The sequence below is a fragment of the Bombyx mori genome, chromosome 28, assembly GCF_030269925.1.
Source record: "Bombyx mori chromosome 28, ASM3026992v2".
In the NCBI taxonomy this organism is placed as follows: Eukaryota; Metazoa; Arthropoda; class Insecta; order Lepidoptera; family Bombycidae; genus Bombyx; species Bombyx mori.
The window spans coordinates 2,604,788-2,627,162 of record NC_085134.1 but is presented as its reverse complement, the minus strand read 5'-3'; the positions used below and the strand labels follow the sequence as shown (position 1 = coordinate 2,627,162).

At 35.8% G+C, this 22,375-nt stretch overlaps 4 protein-coding genes across 4 annotated transcripts in view; 2 read left to right on the top strand and 2 right to left on the bottom strand.

The window, feature by feature from the left end:
* Positions 1-2,791: 2,791 nt before the first annotated feature.
* LOC101747013 (uncharacterized) lies at positions 2,792-5,388 on the top strand. The gene is made up of 3 exons (XM_004933496.5): positions 2,792-3,310; positions 3,855-3,934; positions 4,669-5,388. Exons 1-3 carry the CDS (start codon positions 3,281-3,283, stop codon positions 4,784-4,786), a joined length of 228 nt encoding a protein of 75 aa, XP_004933553.1. The 5' UTR covers positions 2,792-3,280; the 3' UTR covers positions 4,787-5,388.
* Positions 5,389-6,870: 1,482 nt separating this feature from the next.
* LOC101746599 (uncharacterized) overlaps positions 6,871-22,375 on the top strand; it is a 186,127-nt gene continuing 170,622 nt past the window's right edge. Inside the window, exons 1-2 of the mRNA XM_062676765.1 lie at positions 6,871-7,182; positions 7,795-7,849. The gene's annotated coding sequence lies outside the window, so the exon portion shown is untranslated. The remainder of the gene's footprint in view (positions 7,183-7,794; positions 7,850-22,375) is intronic.
* On the bottom strand, positions 8,190-12,357 carry LOC101746879 (U6 snRNA-associated Sm-like protein LSm6). The gene is made up of 2 exons (XM_004933495.5): positions 9,629-12,357; positions 8,190-8,391 (listed from the first exon to the last, which is right to left on the bottom strand). The coding sequence occupies exons 1-2, from the start codon at positions 9,717-9,719 to the stop codon at positions 8,243-8,245; spliced, it is 240 nt and encodes a 79-aa protein (XP_004933552.1). The 5' UTR covers positions 9,720-12,357; the 3' UTR covers positions 8,190-8,242.
* LOC101746739 (GATA zinc finger domain-containing protein 1) lies at positions 12,453-14,519 on the bottom strand. Its single transcript, XM_004933494.5, has 3 exons — positions 13,593-14,519; positions 13,168-13,354; positions 12,453-12,670 (listed from the first exon to the last, which is right to left on the bottom strand). Exons 1-3 carry the CDS (start codon positions 13,980-13,982, stop codon positions 12,504-12,506), a joined length of 744 nt encoding a protein of 247 aa, XP_004933551.1. The 5' UTR covers positions 13,983-14,519; the 3' UTR covers positions 12,453-12,503.

The following is a 22,375-nucleotide window of genomic DNA, read 5'->3' as shown; positions in this document are numbered from 1 at the left end:
GGGAAGATGGCGACGGTTATGGCGGAAAAATGTGTTAGATAATTTTTAATTATAATATTAACATAATATTTTGGGACAGTGGAATAATTTTATTTTATGCGCTGTGACCTCTGTTCTATATACATATAAGTGGACTAGAGTAGGGGTATCGCAGAGTCGACGTCACTCAAAACATGTCTTCTTGTCGGATCCACTCTATGCTTTTGAGATCTCTAGTCACCGCTCTCGTGTGAACCAGCCCATAAACACAACGCACTGAGTTTCTCGCCGGATTTTCTCATTGTTCCGATCCGGTGGGAGATTCAGCGAAGCACTGCTCTTTCTATGGCCAATGTTAGCGAACTCTCAGGTTGGGCTCGCGAGCACACCCGTGTGCTTAGTGCGAGTTTTTTAACGTTCTCGATAGCGTAAAAGTTACCTCATATCTGTATGGAATGGAATCTTTTGCCTTCCTTTGCCGTTAGGGGCACTGTTCCAACTGCATACAAAATTGAGTTAACTTTTACGCTATCGAGAACGTTAAAAAACTCGCACTAAGCACACTGGTCCGCGCGTTGTTGGAGTGACCTCTAGGCTACCAAAGATTAAGTAGGAAAAAAAACCGTGTGGTTCATTATCTTTATCTACAGCAATAGTTTGATTTTAATCAGTTCTAACTACAGACATAGCCTGCTGCTGTAGTGCTCCTCGTGTTTAAGGGTCTTGACCACCTCCATCTATATATATACATAGAAATAGTTTAAAAGATAACGTAAATTCCAAATCTAAACATTAATTCATCTCTAAATGAGACCTTCATGTAATTTCATTTCATTTTTACTGGTGGTACGACGTCTTGTGAGTCCGCACGGGTAGGTACCACCACCCTGCCTATTTCTGCCGTGAAGCAGTAATGCGTTTCGGTTTGGAGGACGGGGCAGCCGCTGTACTGTTACCGCATATATATATATGCCGTTTTTTGTACCACTCATGTCTCAAGGTGGGTGGAGGCATTTACATTGTACATAGGCGGTACTGAAAATTTCGGGAATTAACGAAGTGACACAACATTACTATTTAAAAATGTATTTATTGCTTTTCGAAGTATTCTCTGCGAAATTTGACACATTTTTCCATACGATGGAACCAATCATTGAAGCAACCATTCCATTCAGAAGTTGGGGTCTCCAAAATGGCCGTTTTGTAGGCGTCCACAGCTTCTTCAGGTGATGAAAATCTCTGTCCACGCAATTTATTCTTTATTTTAGGGAAAGTATAGAAATCATTAGGGCTTAGGTCGGGGCTGTATGGCGGATGGTCTAATAATTCTATGTTTTCTTGCTCTAAAAACTCTTTTGTTCTGTGCGCAGTGTGAGAACTCGCATTGTCGTGATGGAGGATGATGCGGCGGTTGCAGTTCTCTTTACGGAGTTCAGAAACAACCTGTGGCAAACAAATGCTAGCATACCATTCTGCATTAACCGTTCTTTGTCCCTCAAGAGGAATAGTCATAACATGGCCGGTTTTGGAGACAAACGCGGCCACCATTTTTTTTGCAACACTCCGTGAACGAACAATTTTTGTTGGCTTTAACTCATTTTCGAACACCCAAACTCGTGACTGGTTTTTTGTTTCGGGTTCGTACGCGTATATCCACGATTCGTCACCTGATACAATGTTGTATACAGCATTTGAGGATCCTGCGTGGAATCTTTTGAGAGTTCTGACGCACCAAGTAACGCGAGCCGCTTTTTGCTCTTCACAGAGCGAATGCGGTATCCATCGGGAAAACAACTTTTTTACACCTAATTGTTCATGCAAGATTATTTGTATTTGACTCATGCCAATGTCTAAAGTTGCCTGAATTTCGTGGTATGTCACATGTCGATCTTCCTCAATCAGCTTACGCACAACATCAACGTTTTCTTAGGTGACTGCAGTTTTTGAACGACCTTGACGGGGATCATCACTGAGCTTGACACGTCCACGTTGAAACTCAGCAAACCAGCGATAAATTGTGGTTTTGGATGGGGCTTCATCACCAAATGCAGAAATCATCCGGTCAACACACTGTTTTTGTGTTAAACCACTTCGAAAGTCATAATAAATCATCGCTCTTGAATTTTCTCGAGTCAATTCCATTTTCTCAACGACTGAACAAGTTTGACAAAACCTCGTGACAAGACCGAGAATCGTTTTTTAAATAAATAAATGGTATTCGATTTTTAAAACCAAGGAGTTTTCAATTAAAAAGATTTTAATATGACAGGAACAGTGGAAATATTCCATTCCCGATACTTTTAGTGCAGCCCTCGTAGATGTCTATTAGTTCTTAACCACTTAACACCAGGTGGGCCGTGAGCTCTTCCCCCACCAAAGCAAAAAAAAAAACTTACTTTGAGCTATTTTAATAACAACATTTATTGTAAATTAATTGTCGCAAGAAATAAATGGCTCTATTGAAGACGCTCGCAAGTATGCTATTACTTAATGATTCATTTGTTTATTGTCGAATTTATGATGTAATTCACTATTTTACGTAGTTCAAACAACTGTCAGTAGTCTAGTAATCCAAGTTGTCAGTCAACCTTAAATTTCCATAGTTCCGGAATATAAATTAAATTTATCGACTTCCGAATACTGGTGGCAGGACCTTTTGTGAGTCCACAAGGTGAGGGTAGGTACCACCGCCCTGCCTATTTCTGCCGTGAAGCAGTAATGCGTTTCGGTTTGAAGGGTAGGGCAGCCGTTGTAACTATACTTGAGACCTTAGAACTTATATCTCAAGGTGGGTGGCGCATTTACGTTGTAGATGTCTATGGGCTCCAGTAACCTCTTAACACCAGGTGGGTTGTGAGCTCGTCCACCCATCTAAGCAATAAATAAAAATATATATTAGGAGGTCGGATATAAAAAAGCGCTCTAAAAATTTATTATTTGAAATCTTTGATGAGTATACAGTTAAAGTTAATTACATTAACCACTTTTTTTCCTCTGCGTGCGCGTAATAAAAACATTTTTCTATATGTTGTAACACAAAACGCCTTTATCAAAAATGATAACGTCTATCTTTAAAACTAAGAGCTGCCATTTCAAAATAGACTAACTTGTCACGAACCATTTCCGAGTCTCTTCGACTGGGTCACAAGCGAGCGGTCATTAAGATTCAATACAAGCTTTCACTTACCACCACCACGAACTTAGTTTTGTAATAATCAACGTGAATAACGCACGTACACACAACACTATCGGTTGCTACAAAAATAACCCAGATTTAAAAGAAAATCAAATCAAATTAAAGATGGAGTTTGTGAAATATTTCTTTGCAATGGTTAGTATTTACAGCTTTTTCTTCAATTAAGGTTTTAACTGTTTTTATAGTAGGTCAATGATGCTTTTATTTACGTTGCCACAATCTTACTGTCTAACTCGTGTGTATAAACTTTAATTTGAACAATAATTTGTTGTGTTAATTTAATGTTTTTCAAATTTGCTTCAAAGCTGTGTGTCGTGTTCGAGGGATATAAAAGGGATGTATCAATTTATTTCGATAGATCGAAATCGAATTATTTCGATAGATATTCGATTAGATCTTGAAGTAGAGATACACATGATTATTATACGGAAATTTAAAGATTTACAATTAAAAATATTATTTGAAAATTGTGTTATTTTAGAGTCATTCACTAAAAAATTAACGCTTATAGAGAGTTTCCTAATGTCATAATCTGCTAGAATAAGTTATTTAATGCTGCACGTCAATAGATGGCAGTAAATTCTATTATCCGAATTCTAAAATGGATTTTAATTAGTTACCTTCTCATAATAAATGTGAAACATAATAAATTTTTTAACGGATTGTGTTTATATTCCAGCTCATTTTGATCGTTTCTCTGATCACTGTAGAGTCTACGATACCGCAACCAAGGGCGCCGAATTTCCAATATTTTGAAAGGTAATCATAAAAAGTTTAATTTAGAAAATACAACCACAGTCTTATAACTTCATCGCGTACAAGTTAAATCAGATTTGTATGGAGTTGGAACAGCGCCCCTAGCGGCAGAAGAAGGGAAGCACACAGGAGGGCCGAGAGTTAGTTCACCCGTTTAAGCAATAAAAAAAACTCCATGTATCCATAGACAATATATATATACATAATATGGTATCTCGTTATATCTGTGTGCTTAGTGCGTGTTTTTTAACGTTCTCGATAGCGTAAAAGTTAGCTCATATTTGTATGGAATGGAATCGTTTGCGTACATTTGCCGCTAAGGGCGCTGTTCCAACTGCATACAAAATTGGGTTAACTTTTACGCTATCGAGAACGTTAAGAAACTCGCACTAAGCACTCAGGTCATCTAACACCCTACGACCAGTGAGCTCAGCAGCACTTGCATAACAGCTATATAAAGTTATCTTGCTGTTATGTAAGTATATTTAAATACCACTATGAATATAAAATATAGCCTTATTCCATACAACAATCATTATATGGTTACCTAGATTTTCACAAGAGGAAACTAAGCCAGCGTTTGAGGATCTCAGTGAATGGAACTCAGGAACTGAAGAAGATAAAAAAAAAATATAGTATTATATTTCGTTTCAAGATTACATTAAACTAGATTAAGTCGACGTTACGACTCGCTAACGCGGGAAAAAAAAATTTAGCCATTTTTTTTTTTTTTTCAGGCCTAACTACCGCTATCCTTATTACGACGAAAACGGCAAAGGAAAATTGCTGTACGGATATGGAGGACCAGAATTGTACCAATACAAATCCTATTCGCCCCTTGAAGGCATACATTAACACTCCAAAAATAATAGGATACGAAATATTATAAACTGGTAGTCTGTAATTAAGCTTAATAAACCATATTATGTGCGTAGTTTTTTCCGAATAATTTTATTAAGGTTCATGCAGAAGAAAGTATTAGTTTTAATTTTATAATAGAACCACTGATATCATCTACAGTGAGCTTCTAGACATCCTTTTTGCTGCGTACCATTCGGCTTTGGAATGAACCATGGTTTTTCCTGAGCGCGATGACATCCCTTCTTCAAACGAGGTCTGAGAAGAGTCCATAGCGGTAGACATGGCTTGACTTTATCCCTGTTTTGCTGATGTCCGTGAGCGACGATGTGTTCTCAACATCATGAATCATATGTTTGTTTATCATAAAAACAAAATCGTTAATTGTATATTTGACAATTCATTCTACAAAATATCCAATTGCAATAGACAATATTTTTATTATGTAAATACCTATCTATTATTTTTGATAAATATATTATTATCATTAAGTATGTAGTTATTATCATAAGCAGTTAGTAAGTGGGACGGTAGGTACTTTCATCAGTTGTATCATGTTGAATTGTTTATATTTTAATAAAAAAATGAAAAGTTATCTACAGCAATGTTTTATTTAAATAAATGAAAATTCTTCTAGGGTAACAACGTGGTAACAAAACTCAATTGGTACATACAAGAAACTGCTGTTAAATCTGTTTCCAACAAGACAGAGAATGTCCATGTCGCTTTTCGTATTATTTTTAAATTTTGCAATTGGCTTATCGATATTCATAATATTAGTAATATATTCAGTATCACTCATTTTCATTTCTTTATTTCGTAATTAAACAGCTTGAATGCGAAGAAAGTGATTTTTTTTAAACAAAGTAAATCCCAGCAGACTTTGTTAAAGTCTCGCCAGACCTGTTTGTTTTTTTTAATTCATTACTAGTAAAAATAATGACCATAACATTAGCACAACGTAAGGTTGTAAGTTAGGAACCTTGAACGGTCATTATAGGTAAATATTATTTGTTTGTTATCTAACATCGTAGGCGAGACATAGTACAAATCACTTCAAGCGAATCAAGTGCTAAGTGATAATTAATACTGGTGGTAGGACCTCTTGCCTATTTCTGCCGTGAAGCAGTAATGCGTTTCGGTTTGACGGGTGAGGCACTTGTACACCGTTGTAACTATACTGAGACCTTAGAGCTTATATCTCAAAGTGGGTAGCGTATTTACGTTGTAGATGTCTATGGGCTCCAGTAACCACTTAACATCAGGTGGGCTGTGAACGCGTCCACAAATCAAAGCAATAAAAAAAATATGAGTTAGAAATTGAACAGATATTTCGAAAAAAGTTTATATTATGGCCTTTCTAGGCAGACGAGAGGATACGCCCCATCTGAGATCACTGGTCACCATGGCTTATGGAGATCAACAATTCTAAGGGCACAGACACATCACTGCGTATCGCTGAGTAAGCTTCATAGGAAGCATCGTAGAAGGAAGTTCTTCTACAGAATGAGTGTCTCTGCAGTAAGCAGTGTCGATGTATTGCCAACGGTCAGCTCTTACATATATGAATGTTCTAGTTTTTCTGCTAAAGAACCGCCCTCATTACTGCTCTGAGGCACATCGACCATGTCTTACTGCCCTATTTAATTACTGCTCAAAGACTTTCATCTTGAGATACTGCAGTCTGGTAATAAGTCTGCAGATACCGAGCGATTGGTATAATTAAATAACTCCCAGTATCGCTTGGATGGAGTGCGTTTAAAATCGATTTGGCAAAGATCCATGCTAAGCATCGGGACAAAAGATAGCCTACTTTATTTCATACGGTATAAACTAAATTCATACCGAATTCTATCAGAATCGATTAAGAAATGCGTGAAAACTTAACAGATAGGCGACGGCATCTACGCCTATCTGGGATAGGATCCAATCATTATTTGGAATCTAATAGGGCATTGGGTTCATCTGCCTGTCTAAGTTAGTAAAAAAATGTCGATTTAGTAATTAAGTTGATCTACTACGAAATTACCCACTATTCTTGTTTAAACAAATCATAGCAAACAGTGCATGCAAACAAAATACTTCAATTTAAGAAACTCCCCTTTAGAATTTAAACGTTCAAAATGTTGAAAACATTTGTTTTACATAATCTGTGTTTTATTCTCCATGGATTTATTATCTTAATCTCTTTTAATTACGTGAATGGCTATTCTAGTTTTTGGGCGCCATTGTACGACCCTACTATTTTAAATCACCGCGTAAATGCAAAATTCGAACCAAATTTGGACAAAAAAGTGATAGATGAATATAAAAATGTCAATGGATATAGAAGTGAAAAATTGATTGCTAATTTAGGTAACGGCAAAGGAGTTAACAACTTCATGCAAAATGGGGTTGGTATATATATTTTTTCATTCTGTATATATTTTTATTTAATTATTGTTTACGTTCAATCCACGATACATAATTGTAATTTGAATATAAAAATGGTTAGGATCCATCCTCGGTTAATTAATAATAGTCAAGACGTTACCTAACACTTTCTAATGGAAAAATGTTCTAATGTACAAGCTATCCGCTGTTTTGTGAGGAATTATTGTTTACATTGTGTACCACCAGCTAGGGGAGCAACTTTATTCTTGGAACCACTGCTCATACGCAATAATTTTCAATTTATGGTTTTGTCAGATGCCATTTGGCTCTTGAATGCCCATCCAGTGTTCTCAGAATGCCTGTCATCCTGCCAATTTGAAGTCATCAGCGATAGGCAGCTACTTTGCTGTGCCCCTAAACTTGCTATTGTGCATTAGCGACGGTAAACACTCACCATCAGGAGGGCCATATGCTCGTAATTTCGTCAAAATATAATGTTATCTGCCGTGATTTATTCATAGACAAAACTTTTTTTTACATTTATGAACTTGTACGCCTTGAATAGGTAGAGCATTATTCATGTATATTTTTCTTACGTTATTGCAGTTTCTTAATGAGGATTTCTTTTTCAGATACAAGAACCAGTTTCAGTTTATTACACTTATAGAGGAGCACATAATTGAATAAGTATTCATTTGTTCTCACTAGATATAATCTGTGGTTTTATATTCAGATATTGGTTTCATGGTTGGTACGTACCAGACCAGAACCAAAGTGAAGTTTTTTTTTTATGTATATTGTATATCATCTCTTCAATTTTCAGTAATTGTAGTGTAATAATTGAAACTTCCAAAAAATACTTTACATAAATTTCAACACTGTAGCATTATATTAAAAAAAAATTACACGCTTATACTTTTACGTGCTAAGCTCTTGAGTTTAATGTTAGATTTGCGTATCTGAATATTATTTGGTAAATTGGGAGGTTTTTTAAGTAAGGATTTAATTAAGCAGATAATAAAAAATCTTACAAAAGAAACTTAATTTTTATTCCTTAAAATCTAACATGTATTTTCTTAACTAAATTCTTCGCTTCTGTGTACTTATATACAGAACATTATTCCCACGTATGAATGCATCGCCATATTTATTTTTCAGCTGTCCGTTTACATATTCCTCGGTCTGTTCCAAGGCTATATTCATGTATCCATCTAAACACGCTAGAACACCTAGAAGTAAAAGTTTTAAGTGTTTTACTTGCTACAACATTCAAACCTAATAATATTGTTAACTGTGTGTAATGTTGAACTATACTGAGATCTTAGAACTTATATCTCAAGGTGGATGGCGCATTTACGTTGTAAATGTCTATGGGCTCCAGTAACCACTTCACCAGATGAGCTGTGAGCGCATCCAACCATCAATGCAATAAATAAAAAAAAATGTAGTTTTTATGATAATTAATTTTTAAAGATATGTAAGAGCTTTATTTAAGTATTATACACAACTAGCTGTACCCGTCCGCTTCACTGGGCATTTAAAATTAAAATTATTTCTCAACCCCACAAGGATTCTCAGCTTTAACGACCCCGGCACTGGTGTAGGGAGTCCAACACTCATATAAATATTAGCCTATCCATTAAGTACATGTATTTTCTACATGAATACCAATTTTCAAATCAATTGGATGCATGGTTCAGCAGTTGTAACGGAACATCCGTAAAAACCACTGTAGATTTATGTATTAGTATATATATGTCACATTGAGGATACTGTTGGACAGCTTTAGGATACAATACACAAAAGCGAGAGAGTCTGATTTTTAAGTTATGGTTGATACTTCCAACAGTATCCCGATCATAACCTCAGACAGGACTAGAGGTGTGTATATAAGTTACTGTTGTGTTATTTCTAGTGTTGTTATAGTGCAGTATATCTGACAAACATCATAATGACAAACAAAATGAAATTGTTAAAACTAACTGAATTAGATGGTAAGTTAAGAAAATGCAACACATTGCATTAAAATAATAACTAATTAGTTATGAAAAATAAATACTTTAAGACTTATTGTGTATTATATTAATTAAATTTATAGGCATTGGGCATCAGTTTTTAGCCACGTTTACTAAGAGAATCTTTTATTTCCACTTATGACAGCAATTTTAATTGAGTTAGGAAAAATCAAGTATGATTAACATTAACCTTAAAATGCACTTGAATTTTTCAAAGTCTATATAAATTTTTTAATGTTTAAATTTCATTAATTTAACGCACATTATTGAGAGCTCAATCGCAAATTAAAATAATTCGCTTAACATAACCAACAAATCCATTTTTATATCTCATAAAACTAAACAGATGATATCATTTTTTTTAAATTGTATTTTAGAGCTATGTGGTTCTTAAAAGACGAAGTGATTGTTATTACTAACTTAATAAATAAAATTTGAAAGGAAAACAAACCTCTATAGTCAACGCCGCTGTTTAATTTAACGACAACTGGGCGACCGTGAATCTGCTGTATAAACGAGGACAAAGCTTCCTTACGACTCATTTTTTGTGTTTATTTATTATTCTGATGAAATTGAAGACACGAAATACATTAAATGAAACTTAAAAATTTTCAAATTGGTCAAAGCGGGTGTTTTGATTACTTTTGATCTTTTTTTAAAGGTTTTTATGACTTGGTATCTAATACCTTTAGGTCGTCTTATTTTAATTTTAATGAATTTTTTAAAATGAAAAATTGTATTAATATTATGAAATGAAATGAAGTTGATTACTATGAAACATGGCATGAAATGAAATGTAATGAATTGAAATGAGATGTTATGAGATGAAAAATAATCTCAGTAAAATGGTGGTCATTTACTGAGACTTTTTCAGTGGACTTTTTGGAGGATGCCGAGAAGTTTGACATTCTATTTTCAAATCCAGTTATTTGTTTGTTGATTAGTGTTTTGTTTTCACTACATTTGTAATATAATGTATCTTACATCAATATGTACACGATAGAAAAGAGTGAATATGGAGAGTTCCGTCGCCGTGGCAATGCCGCAAAACGGCTCATATTATGTTTGGTATTTAAGAAATAATGTGTATGTACGGAAAGAACACTACAAAAGAACGCACGATTGGCCTGTACGGTTCAGCACAGAAGTTTTGATTTAAAACATTTTGCAGCTTTCAACGTTAGGATCAGAAGAATATTAGTTCATTTGGGTCAAGTTGGTGGGCAAAACTTGATATGTGGCACCCCCACACGAACTGAACGATCGTCACCCCATTAGGGTATCTTGAAGCATATTGTCATCTACGATGAATTATGTTGTTTATAATCATAAGCGGTCACATCAAGCTGGTCATTTGCGATGAAAAATGGATTATTGTTTATAATCATAAGCGGTCATCAAGCGGGTTGCAAACACACCCTGATTCAGAACTAGAGGCGACTTTACCTATGGTGCGAGGTGTGTGTGAGTTGCAGATGCGCGCTGCGGTTTTAGGGTGCACCGGCCTCTGCATTCTTAATGAATCAGTTAGATTTGTTCCTTTTTTTTTTTTTTTTTTTCGGGCCGGGGGCCGAACCTCCTACGAGGTCCCCGCGCCTAGGGGGCGCGCGGGGTATGTGAGACTCAGCGATCTGCAGGTGTTGAGAGCAGATCGCGGGCCCAAGGATTTTAGGGCCCACCCACCAAACGACTCCCCTGCACTCTTACACCCGACGTCCGATCTCCGTCCGGGGTCAGAACCCGTTCAGTGTAGGGGGGTTCCCGCGGTCAACACTACAACCAGACACGCGGCGCCACCCCGAGGACGCCCGACCGACGGGTCGTCGAGGCGATAGTCGACGACCAACGACGTCGGTCTCCGCGGTACGGCGGCCCTACCAGGCCGCCCGGGTGGTGCCGCTGGTGTTCCGGGATACCCCGCTGGGCCAGAACCAGCCTGCCGGGTCGGAACGCGATACACCGCCGACCGGGTTGCTCTTCAACAGTATGTTCGGCGACGACAGCGACGACGAAAATGCGGACCGCATCGCAGTCCGCAGCCGCCGACGCGCCGTCCCGTCCTCCTGGTGCAGTTAGATTTGTTCCTAGTCCAACTTGATTGCACGCTTACTAGAGGGCGCTAGAATAATTATTGCACTCGGACATTACATGGACTAGAGGTTCAGTACAAAGGCAATGCCTCAAATGAAAATCTATCTCTAAATATGTCATGTTCACTGTTTAGTGGCTTTGTTCTGGTATAATTCATCACAGCTTCCTACCAAATAGCATCATTACTACAGATGTGTATGGTGAGGAACAGGATACAATGATGAAGAAGCTTTTGTATCTCCAGCCTGCCCTTCTTAATCGCTTGTCCACACTTCTCCTATATGACAACGCTCAACCTCATATGGTACAATCGACCGTCTTTAAGCTACAAGAGGTATGGATGGAAGTTTTTGCATCCACCATACACACAAGTTGTTGCGCCAACAGACTTACTATTATCCTTTTTCCAAAGTTTGAACAACTTCTTGGTAGGGTAAAAATGCAATACCCAAGAGGTTAACTGAAAATAATTGGGCTTCCATACGCTCCACTTCTTCAAGGGCATTGAAAGATAGGCAAAAAAATATCAGTGATCTAGGGAAACAGCATAGTTACTACTTACTACTATGAATACTTATACCAAATTTTCTGGAGGAAAAAAAATGTTGGTTGGTTTGAATGATTAAAGTGAATGATGTGTGTTATTGAATGATTGATAACTGTCCACTTCGATAAAGCGGCACGACACGAGAACCCTCTCATCGTGGCCGCTGGTAACTACATTCCCGATCCTGCGGACAGAATGGAAAGCAGTCGACGTCGCCCAAAACACGTCATCTCGGATCCTCCTGATCCACTAACGGTGCTTTTAGGTACTTAAAGCACCGGTCACCGTTCTCGTCGAACCCGTCGCTTGCGACGAAGGGCTCGACGAGTAAATTAACTCTCAGACACAGCCCACTGAGTTTCTCGCCGGATCTTCTCAGTGGGTCGCGTTTCCGATCCGGTGGTAGATTCTGCGAAGCACGGCTCTTGCTAGGGTTCGTGTTAGCAACATCGTCAGGTTTGAGCCCCGTGAGCTCACCTACTAAAGTTAGGGTTACGCTGACAGCCGCTAGGGCTATCAGCTTAGGTAGGGAAAAAAAAAAAAAAAATTATAACTGTGAATGATATCGAAATTCAAATTGTGCTCTAAATTTAAATAAATGTTAACTACGGGGTATATGGGGTAATAAAACTAAACATAAACAGTATTTTTTTGTAACAAAATGTTCACTTTGCTTAAATATAAAAGTCTACGTTCTCTCTTTAGCTTCCATCGAAGTCCATACAAAACCAGTATAATTATTCAGTTCATTATCAGTCAGTGGGTATGGACTGTTGCTCGCTTTGTAGTAATCAGATGGAGCATGCATCACAAATTCCATGTATTCCAGTTTCCGAGGCAGCTCTTCTTCAGGGCCTGAAAATTTACAGCAATATTAACCTTAACTGTCACATTTTTTATATACACTATTCTTTTTTTTGCTATATGGCAGTTGAGTTTTCGTGATGCTATTGTTGCCAGTATTGAGTTAGTAAAAATCATATTTACAAAATAAAAATAAAAAATTAAGCTGAATTTAATTAAGTTGGTTTATTTCATTATATTCATTATATTGGGATGAAATTACATGATATAGATTGAAACAAGACGAGAGGAAGTGAAATCAAACAATGCAGGCTTTTTAGAAATGCCGTGTCAAGCGACTTATTTCGTTTTCTGCTATTCACGAGCTTTGATCGAATACACATTTAATGAGTCACTATTATTACAAGTGGAAAATCTAAAGCACTAAATTTACAAAATGAAAAAAATCACCCAAAATGCCTTAGATATTGAATAAATACTTTAATCACCTACTTCTGCCTGTTGCAAATATCTGTATTTCTAATTAAAATATTATTAAAAGCTCATACCAATGATATATGTAGCAGGATCAAAACATTTCTCTGGAGGTGGGCTCGCTTTTGTAGGTAATAACCAAGTAACAGCTGCACTCTTCTCACAGTACTCATCAGTTAGGAAGCCTCTAATTTGGGCATAGTATGTGCCACCATCAATGTCAGTCATCGAAACAATATCACCAACTTGCATGTACATACCCTGAAAAAATTACCACAGACTATTCAAAGCAGAACCGAGGTAATTTTTCAAGTTTTCATGTTTACTGTGAATAATAAGTTAGGGTTTTTTAAATTAAATTAATCTCTAATCAGTTTTTAAACTATAATTAGTATGCGATATAGCCTCAAGATTATTGAAAAATAAAAAAAAAGGTATATTTCTACAGCTGTTGTATATCTAACTACAGATTTTAATTGGATTAAATAATTGAACAGACCTGATAAAATACTGAATCACTTGTAACAACAGTCGCTGTAGCTGTTGGTGCTTTCAATGGCTGCCTTTTGAATAGACTCCTGCGTCCTCTGCCCCGCGGCGCCGGCTGCTTCAATGGCGGTGGAGCAGGTGTTTTAGGTTTGTATCTCGTTGATCTAGTGCTTTTCCTAGTGCCCTTGCCGGTAGCTTTAGCCGGCGTAGACTCCTCATTTTTACCATTATCTTTGTCTTCCTTAATGTCTTCACAATCGGTTTTAATACTGCTGTCCAATTTTGATTCCTTCGGTGTCACCGTTGAAAAGTGGCAATCATTACAGATTTGTCCGTTTTCTGCGCTTCGCCATAACATAGAATCGTTGGTTCCGCATTGACTGCAAATCGGTTTTGGCATTATGTTTGTATTTTTTCAATTTAAATAGATAAATATTCTAAAATAAACAAATCGTCGCGTTCAAATCCAAAACCAAAACAAAGTCTGTCTATCTATCTATCGCCTGTTCACTCTGTTCAATGTTCATCAAAACATAGCTGACAGTTGACACTCGCTTAAGTCATGGTTCTGTTGCTCCGCTGATTCTAAAGTTTTTATCGATAGACGCATGATGTCTTCACAAAATAAATTTATATGAAAGCGAGCAAACAAAAATGATTCAATCTATCAATTTAATCTCAATTTTCTGATCTTTTCAGTTTTAAAACTAATTTGTTTGCGTCTAACTGGAAATTTACTAGTGTTTAAAATTACTGCTAGATGGCGCTGTCTACAAAATTGTCTAAATCGTTGCAAACATGTCTGATACCTAGTTAGGTAGGTAGGTAATATTACATTTCGTAGTTTTTGTAGCTTCACTCAAATATAGTCTCAAAGAATGCGCTCACCATTATATTTTATTTAAACAAAATTTGTTGTGTGAGGCCTTCCCTGTCTACATGTAATGAGAGATTAAAAAAGAATCGATTGGAATTTTACAAATTTTTATGCAACTTGTACTCGTTTATTTTAGAAACAAAGAAAGCTGTACAAGTATTAATGCAACTATAATCCCTATTTTCCATTATTCTTTTCTCTAGCACCAATTTATGGCATACTTCATTTTAACTAATTACCAGAGACAATATATTTACGCTGTCGTTTTTTTTTATTGCTTAAGTGAGTGGACGAGCTCACGGCCCAGTTGGTGTTAAGTGGTTAGCGGAGCCCATAAACATCTACAACATAAATGCCGCAACCTACACTGAGATATCAATTCTAAGGTCCCAGTTTTTACAGTACAACGGCTGCCCCACCCTTCAAACTGTAACACATTACTGCTTCACGGGAGAAATAGGCAGGATGGTGGTACCTACCCGTGCGGACTCATTACCACCACTATCAACCATGACACGTGAGACAGAAAGCTAGGTTGTATTCTTTATCGGCTGTTTATCCTTCAAATAAAAAATAAAAAAAAGGCACATTGACAGCTTCAAGGCCCTAATACGCCATCAGGTCAGATATTCAAATTCAATTTTAAAATATTTCTAATAAATTAGCTGTAAGTTATATACACAGTTTTCGCCGACTCCTTTTTGTATAATATATAAAACATTTCCACTTACATGCAAAAACCTACAACAATATAAATCTTTGAACATAGCAAATGCTCAGATAAAAGCATTTAATCATTTTGATGGCACCGATTTGCATAGAAACCGTTTTGCTGTGAATTACGACGGATCTGATTGCACAATATGGCGGTTAGCGATACTGGTGTGAAAATTTATTGTCTGTGCTCAACTATTAGCCCGTAGATTGCCTACCGAGCTGGCAATAATTTTTCATTGTCACTAAAGCTTAATTGAGGTAAAGTTACCACATATTTTACTAGTTTTATCTAATATTTTGGCACTTAGCACAACTGGTGGTAGGACCTGTTGTGAGTCCGCGCGGGTAGGTACCACCGCCCTGCCTATTTCTGCCGTGAAGCAGTAATGCGTTTCGGTTCGAAGGGTAGGGTAGCCGTTGTAACTATACTGACCTTACAACTTATATCTCAAGGTGGGTGGCGCATTTACGTTGTAGATGTCTATGGGCTCCAGTAACCACTTAACATCAGGTGGGCTGTGAGCTCGTCCATCCAACTAATCAATAAAAAAAAATAAGAATACAGAAGAATATGTACTGTTTTCTGTTCATCCGTCTGTTATGTAGCAGCGGTTATAATTGCCCACACAAAAAAATCTATAACCTTCTCTTATTATTAGGCGAACATACATTACGTACCGGTTAAAATTTTGTGTGAAGCCAATTATAAGTTTGCGAAGTGACATTTGGTTGGAAGTACGAATGTAAAAGTAGCTTTTGAAACGTTAACGATGGAACTTTTAGCGAAGTCGCCTATAACTTTTAACGAGACAAATCCTTTACGTAGTTATTTTACTTTAAAGTTTTTAGTAGAATATTTGTTCAAATTAAATACTGTTCATTCTGGGGAGGGGGGTGACCTAAATTGTAAACACATCAGGTGGAACTCGCATACCACAACCCCCAACGGCAGACGCCTGGACGCGTTAGTTGATGATCTCGCTTTCGATATCGTCGCTCCGGTAATCCCAACTCACTACTCGCTAAATATCGCGCATCGCCCGGATATGCTCGATATAGCATTATTAAAATACATTCGATCGAAGTAGTTTCAGAATTAGACTCAGGCCATCGTTAGTAACTATGCCCCCTCGAAGGCCCCTCAGGCCGACTCGCGTTGTTCGATGATGACAAAAAAGCAGAGCTGCTGGCCGATACACTGAAAACCCAGTGCATGCCCAGCACTCAATCTGCGGCCCCTGTTCATGTAGAATTAGTAGATAGTGAGGTCGAACGCAGTCCTTGCCACCCTCGGACGCGTTACGATCCTTCACCCCGATGGAATTTAAAGACCTAATCAAAGACCTACGTATATCTAACCGCGTTATTAAACTTCTACCCGCCCAACTCATCGTGATGTTAGCATCTATTTTCAATGGCGCTATGACGAACTATATCTTTCTCACCGTGTGGAAAGAAGCGGACGTTATCAGCATACATAAACCCAGTTAACCCAAAAATCATCTGACGTGCTACCGCCCGATTAGCCTCCACATGTGTCTAGGCAAGCTGTATAAGCGTCTGCTCTACAAACGTCTCAGAGACTTCGTCTCATCCAAAGGCATTCTCACCGATGAATAATTCGGATTCCGTTCAAATCACTCATGTGTACAAAAGGTGCACCGCTACACGGAGAACATTCTCGTAGGGCTTAACCGATCTAAATCATTATATACGGGAGCCCTTTTCTTCAACGTCGCAAAAGCATTCGACAGTCTGGCACAACGGTTTGATTTACAAACGGTTCAACATAGGCGTGACGGACAGTCTCGTGCTCATCATACGGGACTTCTTGTCAAACTGCTCTTTTCGATATCCTTGGGGTAGCAGTCTGCTCCCAACCTCTGCAGATGGTAAAGTCCCAAAAAAATTCTTGACTTAAAAAAGTTCTGAGGTAACACAAATAATGCAATCGAACCTTTTTTTGTAATGTCGGTTAACAGTGAATAACAAACCGCCAGTGATCTGTACTTTAAAAATAGTTGAAGGTCGCAATTCAAAATATGTAATTGAAACAGCTCGTTCTAGTTCAGGGTCAAAATACATTGTATAACTGTAAACAAAAATAGCACGTGCTCAAAATCTATTTTCAGTTGCTCACGTGCAATTCAACAAACATACAAACATGTTGTCGATAGTTTATCGTTGAGTCATCGGGATAAACTGTAACTCCACGCGCGTAGATGTTGGTAAACAAAAACGATTGAGGATTGTTGAGGTTAAATACCTATTTATAGTCTGTGCCGTTTTGATGCATATGGCGAATAGGTGAATGAAGTTAGCCCCTCAAAAAAAATTTTCTTTCCTGTTTTCTACTTATTTTCGATTAATTCGTTTGTTCATCATTTGTTCATGATTGTTCACTGTTAATAATTGTTTGTTCTGCATTTATTTATTTTAAAAACATTATTAAAAATATATGTACAAGTTAGCCCCTCGATTGCAATTTTTAATATTTTTTCGTCCTTAATGACTCGTAAATATTCATTTTCGATTGTTCTTATATAAAATACGTTTGTTCTTTTTCGAAATTACTTACTTTTTGTTTAATTAACTATTTGTATTAGTTTTTTTTTTTTTATTGTTTAGATGGGTGGACGAGCTCACAGCCCACCTGGTGTTAAGTGGTTACTGGAGCCCATAGACATCCACAACGTAAATGCGCCACCCACCTTGAGATACAAGTTCTAAGGTCTCAAGTATAGTTACAACGGCTGCCCCACCCTTCAAACCGAAACGCATTACTGCTTCACGGCAGAAATAGGCAGGGTGGTGGTACCCACCCGCGCGGACTCACAAGAGGTCCTACCACCAGTAACGAACCCATCCCACCAGCTGAATAAATGTATGCAAAATATGTGTACTGCGCATGCGTCAACTATAATGCCTCAACTTTCTACGCGGTTTTAATCGTGAAAAAAAAAACAATTATAAATCCTGAAGGATCAATTAATTGGTATACAGTTTAATTAAAAAAAATAAAAAAAAAAATAATGAAATAATGTGCATTCGCGTAAAGTCAGACCAAATACATTTTTTCCATCCTCTTACCTATCGTATTAAAATGTTATTTTACTAATGTTAGGAATATAATTTCGACTGTGTAAAAAGTTATTATAATGTATACCTACATTATCTCTTGAAAGATAAATAATGAACATATTTACTTATTTGTTTATATTACCTATGTGAACTCCCTATCTTTTTTATACCTTCATAACGTTAAGTAGGAGGATGGAAAAAATGTATTTGGTCTAACTTAACGCCAATGCACATTATTTCATTTATTTATTTTTTAATTTTTTTAATTAAACTGTATACCAATTAATTGCTCCTTCAGGATTTATATTTGTTTTTTTTTCACGATTAAAACCGCGTAGAAAGTTTAGGCATTATAGTTGACGCATGCGCAGTACACATATTTTGCATACATTTATTCAACTAATAAAAATAGTAAATTAAACAAAAAACGAGTAATTTCGAAAGAGAACAAACGTGTTTTATATAAGAACAATCGAAAATGGATATTTACGAGTCAATAAGGATGAAAAAATATAAAAAATTGCATTAGAGGGGCTAACTTGTAGGTATATTTTTAATAATTTTTTTTAAATAAAAAAATGCAGTATAAACAATTATTAACAGTGAACAATCATGAACAAATGATGAACAAACGAATTAATAGAAAATAAGTATAAAATAGGAAAAAAAAATTTTTTTTAGGGGCTAACTTCATTCACCTATGGCGAATTTGTTTTTCACTGATTATCGTTTTTTTTTTATTGTGGCTCGCACGGTTTGTGCATTAGCCAGTGCCAAGTAATAAGATATTTTTCGCAGTTTTAATTATTTACTGTTTATGATTAATAAAAAACGAAGGAAACTGTCCATGTTGGCCATTATTAATATCAGTGTAAGAGTTAAATTAGCAGCGTGGGATGGTTTATGTAAATTAGGTGGAGAAAATAATTTGATAATGTAGTAATTAACTCCACAAATGGTATTATGAAGTGAAATGAAATGAAATTGATTAATATTATGCAACATGGCATGAAATGAAATGAAATGAGATGAGATGATATGGGATGAAATAAATTCTCAGTAAATTGGTGGTAATTTACTGAGACTTTCTCTCACTGCTGGTGGACCTCTTGTGAGTCCGCACGGGTAGGCACCACAACCCCGCCGATTACTGCTGTGAAGCAGTAATACGTTTCGGTTTGAAGGGTGGGGCAGCCGTTGCAACTATACTGAGACCTTAGAACTTATATCTCAAGGTGGGTGGCGCATTTACGTTGTAGATGTCTATGGGTTCCAGTAACACCAGTTAACTCCAGGTGGGCTGTGAGCTCGTCCACCCATCTAAGCAATATAAAAAAAGCAATATAAAACTTTTTGGAGGATCCCGAGAAGATACGTCCAGCGGCTTTGTTTCATTTTCCCAGATTTGTACAATTTCACAGATATTAAACAGTTAATAAACCACCGTTATTACACATTTAAACCCGAAGAAACACTAAATAGACAAAATAAAACAAATCACACAACTTCACTCCTCGCGTTCCCGCCAAAAAAAGGCCTGATTATAGGCTATCTTTTGAAGGTTTTTAGTATTATTTAAATAAGAAGATTTTATGTGTTATAACCACAGAGTATCTAATGTTCGAAATTAAATAGGTTTTGTGGCTTCTTACACTACTCGAAGCCCTAAATACGTATATAATATGAACGAAAGGGAATGTAAAAATTGCCTTAAAGGCAATAATTAATATCATGTTTTGAGGATAAAAATTAAAACATTTAATAAAGTGAACATTTTTATTTATAAAAATTACAATGTGCGCTGTGAATAAATAATAGGAATGTTTAATTGCAGGCTGGTTATAAAATATATGCTTTAAAAAAACATAAAAATATTAAACATACTTATGTACAATTAAGGCATGAAAAATAGGAGCAAATGGACGAAGTACCTAACGAATGCAAATCGATTTTTCCATTCATAAATTCATTATCAAGAATACATTTCACATTTATATCAATTCAAAAACTTATTAATATTAATACTTTTAAAGCCGTAATTACTTCAAAGAACCGTAGCTCTTTGTGAATTAATGAGGAAGCTATTTACAAAAAAAAATTGTATTTATCGCCATCTGTTATTCAATTGAGAAATTAGGCAACAACATTTTTACGTCATCTAGTGGTCACTTAGACAACTATTTTTTTGTTGTTTAAACAGGGTTCACTGATTAAATTTGTCATTGATCATCCATTTTACAAATCCATGTATTTTTTACATGAAAATGGCATATAGTTAAAACTATTGCCATAAAAAAATCCATGTTTGAATATATTTTGTTTTTATTGCGTGAATAATTAAATACGGTTGAAGTATGTACCAATTGTATGGTATTGTAAAATCAGTTAGTATTAAAATACTAACTTCAGAACTAAAAACTAGCGGACAGATTGCTGGTAACATTTAGCGTACAGTTATTTTTGAACTTTTAAAACTTCCAAACTAAAAGTTAAGATTGTTATAAGATTGATCTTCCTAAATTTTAATCTTAATTTCTTGTGTAATCTGAAGACCTTAATATCGGACATGAAAACCCTGATTTAAAATAACGTTCTTTGTTAGTATTTCGTATGTTTTTTTTTACTTTATTTTAATTGAGTATTAGCTTTGGACGTCATCGTAAGCTTTTCAGTGAACTTTTTTGTACTTGTGTTATTTAATAATACGTGGTGCTTGCGAAATTTCAACAGAGGATGAATTTATTGAAGCTTAGCGATAAGCACAACGAAGCGTGGGGGTTTTAAATAAGTTCTGAATAATAATTATTATTTTTATAATATAACAGTAACTATGTATTTAAGTTTAGTCTCGTAAACACGTTAAGTACATTTTAATACACAATAAATACATTAATTAAATACACGTCAAATCATTAATTTAAATAAATACGCTATAGGAATGTGTGAGTTTCATTACAATGCTATCGACGATGGCTTACGAATAGTAATATAATTGCTGTAATTTTCACAGAGCTTGGATTCATCGATGTGAATCGAGATTTCTTTTGTAATTGTAACTACAGGTAAATGTACTGCTCGATCGATTTGTTTATTTATGGTGCAAAGTTGACATCGTAGCCCATATCACATGCCGCCATGGCCTTTGAGGCAGTGTTGGCTCACTAGATACCCTTGCCATAATAAAAACATACTGGGACGGATAGTCTACGAGGTGAATGAAGTTAGCCCCTCAAAAAAATTTTTTTTTCCTATTTTATACTTATTTTCTATTAATTTGTTTGTTCATCATTTGTTCATGATTGTTCACTGTTAATAATTGTTTGTTCTGCATTTATTTATTTAAAAAAAATATTTAAAAATATACCTACAAGTTAGCCCCTCTAATGCAATTTTTAATATTTTTTCATCCTTAATGACTCGTAAATATTCATTTTCGATTGTTCTTATATAAAACACATTTGTTCTCTTTCGAAATTACTCGTTTTTTGTTTAATTTACTATTTTTATTAGTTGAATAAATGTATGCAAAATATGTGTACTGCGCATGCGTCAACTATAATGCCTAAACTTTCTACGCGGTTTTAATCGTGAAAAAAAAAACAAATAGAAATCCTGAAGGAGCAATTAATTGGTATACAGTTTAATTAAAAAAATTAAAAAATAAATAAATGAAATAATGTGCATTGGCGTTAAGTTAGACCAAATACATTTTTTCCATCCTCTTACCTATCGTATTAAAATGTTATTTTACTAATGTTAGGAATGTAATTTCGACTGTGTAAAAAACTTATTATAATGTATACCTATATTATCTCTTGAAAGATAAATAATGAACATATTTACTTATTTGTTTATATTACCTATGTGAACTCCCTATCTTTTTTATACTTTCATAACGATAAGTAGGAGAATGGAAAAAATGTATTTGGTCTAACTTAACGCCAATGCACATTATTTAATTTATTTATTTTTTAATTTTTTTAATTAAACTGTATACCAATTAATTGCTCCTTCAGGATTTATATTTGTTTTTTTTTCACGATTAAAACCGCGTAGAAAGTTTAGGCATTATAGTTGACGCATGCGCAGTACACATATTTTGCATACATTTATTCAAC

Excerpts from the sequence above, each read along its gene's own strand:
- LOC101747013 (XM_004933496.5), top strand. The coding sequence starts at position 3,281 with ATGGAGTTTGTGAAATATTTCTTTGCAATG. Across the intron at positions 3,311-3,854 it reads TGAAATATTTCTTTGCAATG|CTCATTTTGATCGTTTCTCT; the intron begins GTTAGTATTTAC and ends TTTATATTCCAG. Across the intron at positions 3,935-4,668 it reads AATTTCCAATATTTTGAAAG|GCCTAACTACCGCTATCCTT; the intron begins GTAATCATAAAA and ends TTTTTTTTTCAG.
- LOC101746879 (XM_004933495.5), bottom strand. The coding sequence starts at position 9,719 with ATGAGTCGTAAGGAAGCTTTGTCCTCGTTTATACAGCAGATTCACGGT. Across the intron at positions 8,392-9,628 it reads CAGCGGCGTTGACTATAGAG|GTGTTCTAGCGTGTTTAGAT; the intron begins GTTTGTTTTCCT and ends TTTTACTTCTAG.
- LOC101746739 (XM_004933494.5), bottom strand. The coding sequence starts at position 13,982 with ATGCCAAAACCGATTTGCAGTCAATGCGGAACCAACGATTCTATGTTA. Across the intron at positions 13,355-13,592 it reads GTGATTCAGTATTTTATCAG|GGTATGTACATGCAAGTTGG; the intron begins GTCTGTTCAATT and ends TAATTTTTTCAG. Across the intron at positions 12,671-13,167 it reads TCCTGCTACATATATCATTG|GCCCTGAAGAAGAGCTGCCT; the intron begins GTATGAGCTTTT and ends GTAAATTTTCAG.